The following is a 10,811-nucleotide window of genomic DNA, read 5'->3' as shown; positions in this document are numbered from 1 at the left end:
TAAGTACAACATGTACATAGAAAAAAAGAAGGATACATACTAACTGCTGGGGAAGAGTTTATATGATATGACTAAGAAGGGGCACTGAAATTTTATTGATTTCTGTACTATTTTAACTTCTTCAAAAAGCATGCATTATTCTACTACTTGTATAATTTGAATGAGTAAAAGCGCAAGGCAAAAAGCATTAAATGTAACAAGACAGTTACTGTTGTAGAAAAATATAATTTACAGTGAAGAAAAAAATTATGAGCACTTACATGGACAAAACTATATTTTAAAGCTACTGCTAGTTTTAATAAAAGGGTAATCTTACACAAGCAATTTTTAAATGCCAGGTAACACATCAGTGGAAAACAGGGAGAGGTAATAAGTATTGAAACATGATTAAATACCCAACGCAGTTTCATTGCTACAATGATGAACAACCATCCTCTGACTCCACACACTTTTCTGGAGAGAGACGGAAAGAGAGAGATGGATGGAGAGAGGGAGGCAACTAGGGAGGGAGAATAAATCTTGAATACAAAGCAACTGATCAGAATCTAAAGATTCCTTGCCTCCATTTAAAAGTGGGAATTGGGACATTATGAAATATGCCTCGGAGGCTATAATGGCAGATTTCATCACTGCTAAATTCACTGATCTCTTAAGAATGTTATAAACATCAACAGACTAATAAATTATCTATTAGTTACATTTGGGAGCTTAATAAGTTATATAAATGAATGAAATCACAGAACTGAAAAAAACTTAGGAGATCTGGGACAGGTCATAATGAACCCATCCCATAAAAGGAATTACCCATTAATTTCTCTTTTAATGCTTCAAAAAAAACAAGCTGTTACTCCCAATCACCTCAGACATGTTACTGAAAGAATTACATGTTTTATCTATCTATCTGTCTATGTTTCCTTTCATTTATTTTATTCTTTAAATCATATTTGCTTACTCTGTACCCCAATATAAGCATTGGCCCTTCTCTTTCACTTTCACTAGCCAATTGCTATAGCATCTAGGCATCTAATCCCTTACTTAAATAGAATTAGCTCTTAAAAGGTCTTAAAATTGTCCAAACACATTGGATTTTATAAAACATTTAATAGGTTTTTAAAACTAATCAAAGGCTTGCCTACTCTGATTTACCATGTAAAATGACAAATCCATCTTCATGTAAGTTGTTTATTGTTTGGGGGAATTAGGAGGTGGATGACTAAGGCTTATTTAAGGCATTTAATTGCACTGAACAGACAGATAAGAGACCTGCAACAAATATACATAAGGGAGACCTGTTAAGCTCCAAAGTGATTTGGAATACTGTTTTCTAAAGTCCCAAGGCAGTGACAGGCCACTGTGGGGGGAAGTTGCTTGGTAACTGGAATTCTTATTTACCAATAGGTAATTTAATGTAAAAAGCCTTCTAAATTCTGCACTGTGTAATCCATTATGTTGTTTGTTCTTATTGGTTACAGCATTCTAAGGACAGTAAGTGTAGGTGGCTACTTAAGACAGTAACAAATTGATAGGAACAAACAGAATACAAAGTTATACTTAAATGAGTCACTTTCTCCCCTATTCTCTACCCCCATCCCATCCCTCAAAGCAATTGGTTTTGTTGGGTTTTTTTAAGCAAACACATTTTATTTCCCTCTCCTCCCCACCAAGTGTCAAAATAAATTCAACCACCCTCTAGTTTCCAAAAGCCACACAGAGAAATAAAAACATTATGACTTTAACTAAGAGAGTTCAAAGAACTATGCAGCAAAGAGCATCTGGGTGTAAAAAGAACAGTCACCTGCAGGAAGGAGGGTAGAACAGAAAAGATACTGTCTGTGGATAGGAGGGGCTCCAGTATAACTGTTTACCTAGTATATAAAATTCTCAGACAGAAACAGTAGTCAGAAAGAAAAGCCAATTACTAAGGAAAATTGCTCCCAAACTAAGGCAGCTACTGAAACACATTTAATAAGCCAGGCCTGAGCACTAAGGTTTTCCCTTCGCTATAGAAAAAAATAAAAGCCTGAATAGCTTGGAAATCTACCCACTGAAATAACATAAGGAAATCAGCAAATGTTTCAATTTTTTAAAATGTTTATTCTTGCTTAACCAGCACTGATATTTTTTCCCCTTTGGTATTCTTGCTCATTTGCTGCCATAAACTCTACCCAAAGAAACCCACCCAAGCTACCAAAGAGTCTAAAATTATGATGGATTATAGTGTCTTCAGGAGTTGGCTCTTTGGTTATTATTGTTACTTTTAATTAAACACTAATGCTCTCTCTATATAGTTTTCCTCAGGAAGAACAATGCTTAACACCCTAAAGAGAAGAAAAGGGGAAATGACTGAATGGTGACATTAAGACAAGGTTCATTAAATGGGACCTCTTTCTAAGAGGCTTCCCTTTACTATATGTAAGTTTGGTAAATGAAATAATAAGATAGTGTCTTTTAATAAATAAAAGAAGGAAGTTGCATCTGTACTACCTAAACAATTCTCACCATGAAAATATGACTTGAAACTAAAATTTTAATTTTAGGATATGGAGAAATTTGGAAGGCTGGTGAGTCCAAATCTCTCTTAGAGCAACTCCAAAAACTGCTCTTAAGGGTAATTAGCACAAAAATCCACCCAGGCTGACTTCAGGTTGCTGGCACGGATAATAAACAAAGATTTGGAAACACTTTAAATTGCACTGTATCCACCTATTCCAACCTCCTCAACCACCCAGGCCACTGTTCGTGAGGCCATAGTTTTCTGTATAGCTCCCTTAGTGGTAACTTCTCAGAAGAATATGAGAACAAATTTATTCAATAAACATTTTATCACACATCTGCTTTATGCTAGGCACAGTCCCACTAGCAAGAAACACAGAAAAAAGCAATTTAAGGACTTACCCTGGTTTATCCTCAAATCTCTGATCAACTGTGAAAGCCAGTTTTTGATACTTACGGGAATGTCTGGCCTCCAAAGTAATCATTTATAATCACTGTCATAATAGGGATTTTTGGTCTTTGTTCCTGTTTTTGTTTTGTTTTGGGGTATTTTTGCAGGGGGGTGGGGAGAATGGTTCTACAGTGCTAATTCAATCATTTGGTTTTTTTTACCTTCATTAGCCTCTGGCCTTGAATTCTTGATATATGCAGAGAATTTGGCAAAGATGTCCATTCCAGCGGTATTTGATTCTGGGTGTTTTGGTGAAAGCTTTAAGTACCTAAATGAAAAATGTAATAACGGATTATAGATCCTCCAAAGATACATTAGCATAAATTCTCTCAATCAAACCATTGTGCTAGCAGTTACTAGACATCTTTTAACAGTTATTACTCTAAGAAATGCCATGATCTGTTTCCCATGATATTTTTAAGATGTGTTTTTTCCTTAGGAAACAAAGTTCTACACAGTGTTTTTGTTCACATATTAATATTCTTGGCAACCAAAGCTCATCCACACTCCACCTCCATTTTATAAATTAGAATGCTGGGGAAACAGTCTACTTGTTCAGAGACTTGTGCCAAGCCCATGGGCGTCTTGGAAAGAGAACTCTAGAGCAGAGCTATCCAAGAGAACGTTCTGTGATGATGGAAATGTTATATATTTGAATTGTCCAAGATGGTAGCCATTAGTGACTTGTGGTTATCTGAATACGAATTTAAATTAATCATAATAAAGTTAAAATTCATTTCCTCAGTTACACTAGCCACATTTCAACTGTAGAGCCTTCTCCAATAGGAATGCCAAACAGACAGATCTTGGGTATGCCACACACTGAGCCAGCCATGTAAAGCAGTACCACAGAACCCTGACAGGAGGAAGAGTCTAAGCTGCCCAAGCGTAGATTAAGGACAAAAACAGCAGGAGGCTGATCATTCACTTTCCTACACTCAGGATTTTCCAAAACCTCCCATATATTAAATATTCTAAGGGTGACAATGAGCAACAGAAAAATAAGACATCAGGAATTTTGCTAACAAGTGCTCTGTTGTGTTGTTACAAAGTCTTTCTACTTTGAGAAAAGACATTCATGACACAACAGCTTTTTTAAAAAAACACACACAAATGTGTATGTCATATACTTAAATTTTCAAACACACATACCCAATGTTTATTTCTTCCTCAAATTGGAAAATACATGTGAAAAAGCCCAATTCTTTACTTCTCCCTTCAGCAGAGCTTGTATCAGCTCCAGAGAGTCAGGACTAGAGAAGTCTAGACTCTTGAGCACCACTTTAGGGAAGACCGATCAGCTTAAAAGCCCTGCAAAACGGGCTGGGGGCCGGTAAGACTACGGAAAAAATCTTACATTGAACTAGTTTAGATTTATTCATATATTTTAAGATGCTGTCTTACTACTTTTCTTTAAATTAAAAATGAAAGTGAGGTATTTTTAGAAAAAAATTTGTTCAGTTGCAAGCTGTAGTTTCAGGTTAGTTTTTTTTTTTTTTTTTTTCCCGGTATGCAGGCCTCTCACTGTTGTGGCCTCTCCCGTTGCGGAGCACAGGCTCCGGACGCGCAGGCCCAGCGGCCATGGCTCACGGGCCCAGCCGCTCTCCGCGGCATGTGGGATCCTCCCGGACCGGGGCACGAACCCACGTCCCCTGCATCGGCAGGCGGACTCTCAACCACTGCGCCACCAAGGAAGCCCCAGGTTAGTTTTTATATTCGTATCTTTTACGTTTGCCATTTTAAATTCAAGAAAAGATACATCTTCTAAATTAGACATAGTACTATATTGGTAAGGAGAATATAAAATATCTATTGAATACCAACATGCTCAAGTTATTTTCCTGTTTAATATCTATTTTTAAGCTTAAAGAGTTCTTCATAATTAGAAATGAAATTAATTACATAACAAGCTTTTCAGTGAATGATTATAGTAAATTTCACCTGTGTGTGTATGTATGTGTATATTATATATATGTGTATGTGTGTATGTATATGTATTTTTTTTCCTGCTAACTATAGAAAACTTTACCTTCTCTCTCTTTTTATTTTCCCTGCCTGAGCTGAAAGAGTTAATTCCAGCTTCAACATTCCTGAATTTCCCTTGACTATGAAAACAACCAGCCTCTAATTTAAATGTTTCCACCGCTTATAATACAGTACCTTCACTGACTCATTCCAAACAAAAAATAGTGCAAGGAACAAAATATACTGAAGTGCCTCTTCAATATATCTATGACTTCCTCTAGCCAAGTTTCCAGATTTACTTCTTTTCCCCAACCAATATTTAGCAGTACCAACTTTTTCTAATGAAGTTAACTTCATAATTCTCATAATAACTTATAGAAAGGTAGGCCTGAACTACAGATTATTTATATATTCATTATTCATGCATATATTCATTTATTCTAAATATTAAGTATCTACCATGTGTCAGGAATTGTACTAAGTACTGGGGTTGTAATGATCAGCACATAGAAGCATGCTTACTAGAGATCTATTTTAATGAACAGGTAAAAATTAAAGACTTGCAATCAGCATATCCTTTATTCATATGGAAATAGATGCTGTTACAATTCTTAAGAAAAACAGTGTTCTCTAAAGCAGGTTAAACATGCCCTATTCTCCTCCTCCAAGACAATTAAATTTGTACTATTAATTTAGTGCATACAATACTATAGTTACAAGAGACCACTCACCTCAATCTCTCATTTTGCCTAAAAGGAAATTATATTCCAGAAAGCTTACATAGTTGGCCCCAAAATCACTGGACTAGTTAAAAGTATTGTCAAACTGAAACTCACATCTCCTGTCCCCAGGTCCAGTGTTGTTTTGTTTTTGTTTTATTAAAGATCACGTTCTAAAAGATAAGTCAAATGCTAAACTGGTAGGTCCAAAATCAGCTGTCAACTTTTTTTTGCATTCCCCCCAAACACTGGATTTTAATAATTCATTATTAGTAGTTTTAGCAAACTGCTTGATAAAGCAATACTTTTCAATTATTATGAGCATTCATTTAAACATTTAACAAAAGGAAGGCAAAAAATTAATAAAAGGCTATGTGTCAACAACAGAATAGACATGTGCATCCAGGGTAGACTTTCAGATCAGTCCTTTATCACATCCTGTATTACATCACGGACTATTATTAATGGTAGACTAGCTAAGAATACTTCCATCCTTTAAGAAAGATCTCAAACATTTTCTCCTTCCTTGTGTTAATGTAAGAATAAAGTGTGGTTATACAGTCTATTAAATTATCCCTGTAAACTCAAGTTTCGTTATATTTCTCTTTAAAAAAAAAAAAAAAGGCAGGCTTCCCTGGTGGTGCAGTGGTTGAGAGTCTGCCTGCCAATGCAGGGGACACGGGTTCGTGCCCCGGTCCGGGAAGATCCCTCATGCCACGGAGCGGCTGGGCCCGTGAGCCATGGCCGCTGAGCCTGTGCGTCCGGAGCCTGTGCTCCGCAACGGGAGAGGCCACAACAGTGAGAGGCCCGCATACCACAAAAAAAAAAAAAAAAAAAAAAAGGCTTAACAACAGTTTATAGAACTCTTCTCCAAAATTATCTAGCTTCCTCTATCCTTTTATCAGTAAGTTAGCCAAGTATACAAGCCTGCTTCAGTTAAAAACCCAAATTTCCAAGTTTTTTTGAAAGCTTTTTTTGGGCAAAGTAGTTCCTTCTTTCAAGCAAGGGGAACTGAAAAAAATATCCCCAGAAGAGAAGAAAGACAGTTTCTTCTTTAAAACCTATAGTTACCTAGACCAGCAAAAGTTCCTTGATTTTATCTTTTCATTAGTCTCTAAATTCTAAACAACTCTAGAATAGACAGTTGCCTGTATTTGTACTTGTCATGATTAAATCAGAAATGCTCACATAAAAACCCCTCTGTTCTCAGTATCATCAAATGCCAAAAACATGTTATTAGAAATGCTAGATTCTAGTCCACCAGCTTGTACAACTCTTCTGCCTTTTGTCCTCATCCTATCTGGAAACAAGAAGGCTTACAATCAGTGTGAGTAGGGTCAGCTAAGGACCTGAAGACCTCCTTATCTTACAGAGAAAAGGCAGACAGCCCCTGGCTGCCCTAGAACAGAAGAAAGGAAGAAGAATGTATGTGGTGGTCCCAGAAACACTTCCTCCTCTCATCCTCTAGAAGCAATTCTGCATGACAGAGAATATGCTGTTTGATCCGCATTTCACATTATGTGTTACAGAGCCCACTAAGGGCAAGGTACTCCCAATCCAAACATGCTGTTCCAATGCATATAAATAAAAACTCAACAGAAGTTAAACCTCACCTACTTTTAAAAAAGGATTCATTAAATTAAGTTTGAAAACCACTTTCAGTCCCACTTGGTCATCACAGTAAAACAAACTACCTTTGCTTTTTATATTACCTACCCTTCCTCTAAACTTGAGCTAGCCTTCAATTTTGTACTCACTAAAGCACAATTACAATTAAAGACTCACATTTTACCTTTTACAAAAGTCAAACATAGGTTTTTGTTTTTACTTGGCTTTGAAAGTAAGTATGCCAGCTCTGCCACCATGAACTGTGAAATCTTGGACAAATTATTTGGATTACTCATCTTCAGTTTTTTCATAGTCTTTGAGAGAACTGAGATAATCCACAAAATAATGCACAGCGCATGGCACATAATTAGCACTTGAATGTTAGTTCATAATAGCAGAGGCATTAGTAACATCAAAAATACTCCCTTCTATATAAAGTAAAATTTTAAACTTTATTTAGAAACTCTTCAGAATATAAACTTCAACATAAAAACAAGGAAAATTAACCACAGAGAGAATTTAGTGGATTATGAACCCTTTATAACAGAAAGATCTCCAAGTTTTAAATTAAATTATTTAAACCAAAAGAAAAGATCATTCCTGGTTAGAGTTTCTCTATGAATATGCCCAAATGAAATGAAGCTGAATTTTCTCTATATGAAAAGCAAAATGAGGGAATTCCCTGGCCGTCCAGTGGTTAGGACTCCGTGCTCTCAATGCCAAGGGCCCAGGTTCAATCCCTGGCTGGGAAACTAAGATCCCACAAGCCACATGGCACAGCCAAAAAAAAAAACAAAGAAAAGCAATGTGAAAATGTTTATTTTCAAGGTCCAATTCAAAAAGCTATGGTGTCTTACAGAGTACTGGATGCCAAAAAAATTGAATATTTTGATATTAGTTCTACTACTTCTGTTAATATTTATTCCCTCTGAGAAAAATAAGAAAGAATAATGAAAATTATTTTTGTTGCTGTTATTGCTGCTATTGTTGAAGAAGAAGGCTAGAAGAGAATATGAGAAAATGCCCATTTTACTGAAATGGTATATAATGTTATCAGCATACTGATTTCAAAAACGTAAATATCCTTGGAAGGATTTACACAACAAACATTTTAGACAATGCTTTAAAACAACATACAACTTCCTTCACAGAGAATGAATGTCATTCAAACTGTTTCTCTATTTTTTTTTTTTTTTGCGGTACGTGGGCCTCTCAATGTTGTGGCCTCTCCCGTTGCGGAGCACAGGCTCCAGACGCGCAGGCTCAGCGGCCATGGCTCACGGGCCCAGCCGCTCCGCGGCATGTGGGATCTTCCCGGACCAGGGCACGAAGCCGTGTCCCCTGCATCGGCAGGCAAACTCAACCACTGCGCCACCAGGGAAGCCCTGTTTCTCTATTTATAATTTAATGTTGATACAATGATCATCAGTTATGAGAGGACGATCACTTCCATTAGTGTCTGAGGATAAGATGGCAAATATGGAGCTTTCCTTAGAGCTGACAGACTTTAAGAATAAAAAGGGTAAAATATACATACATACATAAAAAGAGATCCAGTAGGTTCTATGATGCAAAACAATATCTGAAAAGTTATTTCTACTAAGCTGAATGCATGTTCATAATAGATCCTTACTTATGTGTATACAGCTTCAATTTATATTTTTACAAGGATCCCAGTTTCAATTTATCAGTATTCTAACTATATACATGGCCTGGAGGAAAAGACAAATATGGTTTTAATTAATGTTGGTCTAGAGAAACTTTACTAGGGATGGAAGGAAGGTTAGGACTCCTGGACAGTAGAGATAAAAAAGTGCTGAGGCTTACATATGGCTGAGTCACTTCACTGCACAGCAGAAACTAGCACAACACTGTGAAGCAGCTACACCCAAAAAAATAAAAATTAAAAAAAAAAAGAAGTTTGAGGGTCTTAGAAAGACAGGAAGGAAGGCAGAGAATAAGCTTTAGAATACACGATTAAGAAAATGAATTTTGGGGCTTCCCTGGTGGTGCAGTGGTTGAGAATCTGCCTGCTAATGCAGGGGACACGGGTTCGAGCCCTGGTCTGGGAAGATGCCACATGCCACGGAGCAACTAGGCCACATGCCGCGGAGCAACTAGGCTCGTGAGCCACAACTACTGAGCCTGCGCATCTGGAGCCCGTGCTCCGCAACAAAAGAGGCCGCGATAGTGAGAGGCCCGCGCACCGCAATGAAGAGTGGCCCCTGCTTGCCACAACTAGAGGAAGCCCTCGCACAGAAACGAAGACCCAACACAGCAAAAATAAATTAATTAATTAAAAACAAAAGTACCAATGCCACCGTGGATGTGAGGATTAAATTAGTCAATGCTTTAAAAAAATAAAAGAAAATGAATTTTAAGCTTAGTATAAGATTGCTAAACAGAGGGCAATTCTGTTCACAATTGAAGATGGGCTAGTTGTAGACAGAGGTGTCATTCATATGTCTCCTGGCAGCCTTCCTGCCTACCATCCCCAACCTTGCATGCTACGCTCCAGCCACAGCTTTAGGTCCCCCAAAGAAACACTATTTATTCAAAATTATTTTTCTGCATGGAACATCTATCATCCCTTCATTCACCTGCTAAAGGCCACATTTTTTTTTTTTTCAGTTAAAGCTCAGTTCAAGTGTTATCTCTTTCTATAAAGCCTTTTCTGATTCTACTCACTCTCCCATGGCACCACTATCTCTTCATACGTATTTGACTGCACTTCTTGAGAGCAGGAACTATCTTATTAACTATTACATCCATAGGGCTTTGTTGCCCAGTAACCGTTTGCAGGATAAACTAATGAATGAAGGAATGAATACTGATTAACTATTATTTTAGAACTCTCACCCATTAATCCCAATTCAGGGAAATTTATCTGTATATATGGAGGGTGAAAAACAACTAACATGAAAAGGTTTGGGCCAGAAGAAACATTCCAGTTTTCAGGATAATGAAACTGGAAAAGCCTAAAAGAAACCAATGATGCTTTGAACCTATGCCAAGATTACATTATGATGAATAGTTGCAATTTAGGTAACTGTCATTACAGTACATCTATTCCTCAACTACACCTCACAATATAGTAAATAGTTGAGTACTTTAAAATCATTAACCATGTGGGCTAATATGCAAGACTGGGGGATCCAGAATACCTCAAAGAAATACATAAATAAAAATGGAATCCCAGGGACACAATCTAAAAAGTTAATTCCCTTGGGTGGTAGCTTCAGAAAGTTACCTTTAAAATGGCCTGATAGGAAATCTCCCAGCAACCTGTACCACACTCCTGCTTAGATATTCTGGCTGGGTTCAGTTCAGTCTTTCCCCATCTTTTCTTCTCCCTAAACTTCTCTCTCATTTTGGGACCTCAAATAACCAGTCTTTCCTGACCTATCTCATGTGTCTCAAACCTACTTTCACAAGGTATTCTATAGCTTAATCAGATTCCTACCTTTCTTGGTGTGGCTTACTGGCCTACCTGGCAGCCAATTCTGTCATTTGTGTAGCATTATAATGTATGAAGAGAAGTGCTAGTCATTCCAATTTAATGCTGTGACAATTTA

The 10,811-nt window shown here is 37.1% G+C and overlaps 1 protein-coding gene across 3 annotated transcripts in view; it reads right to left on the bottom strand.

Annotated features, from left to right (window-relative positions):
* CLIC4 (CLIC family member 4) overlaps positions 1-10,811 on the bottom strand; it is an 85,818-nt gene that overhangs the window by 21,855 nt on the left and 53,152 nt on the right. For all 3 annotated transcript variants that reach the window (XM_024766709.1, XM_024766708.1, XM_024766707.1), the window contains one exon: positions 3,106-3,212. In XM_024766709.1, coding sequence (XP_024622477.1) covers positions 3,106-3,212 — 107 coding nt within the window. The remainder of the gene's footprint in view (positions 1-3,105; positions 3,213-10,811) is intronic.

The sequence above is a fragment of the Neophocaena asiaeorientalis genome, unplaced genomic scaffold (assembly GCF_003031525.2).
Source record: "Neophocaena asiaeorientalis asiaeorientalis breed wild unplaced genomic scaffold, Neophocaena_asiaeorientalis_V1.1 scaffold79, whole genome shotgun sequence".
In the NCBI taxonomy this organism is placed as follows: Eukaryota; Metazoa; Chordata; class Mammalia; order Artiodactyla; family Phocoenidae; genus Neophocaena; species Neophocaena asiaeorientalis.
The sequence above is the reverse complement of the archived record's forward strand: the minus strand, read 5'-3'. Positions and strand labels throughout refer to the sequence as shown.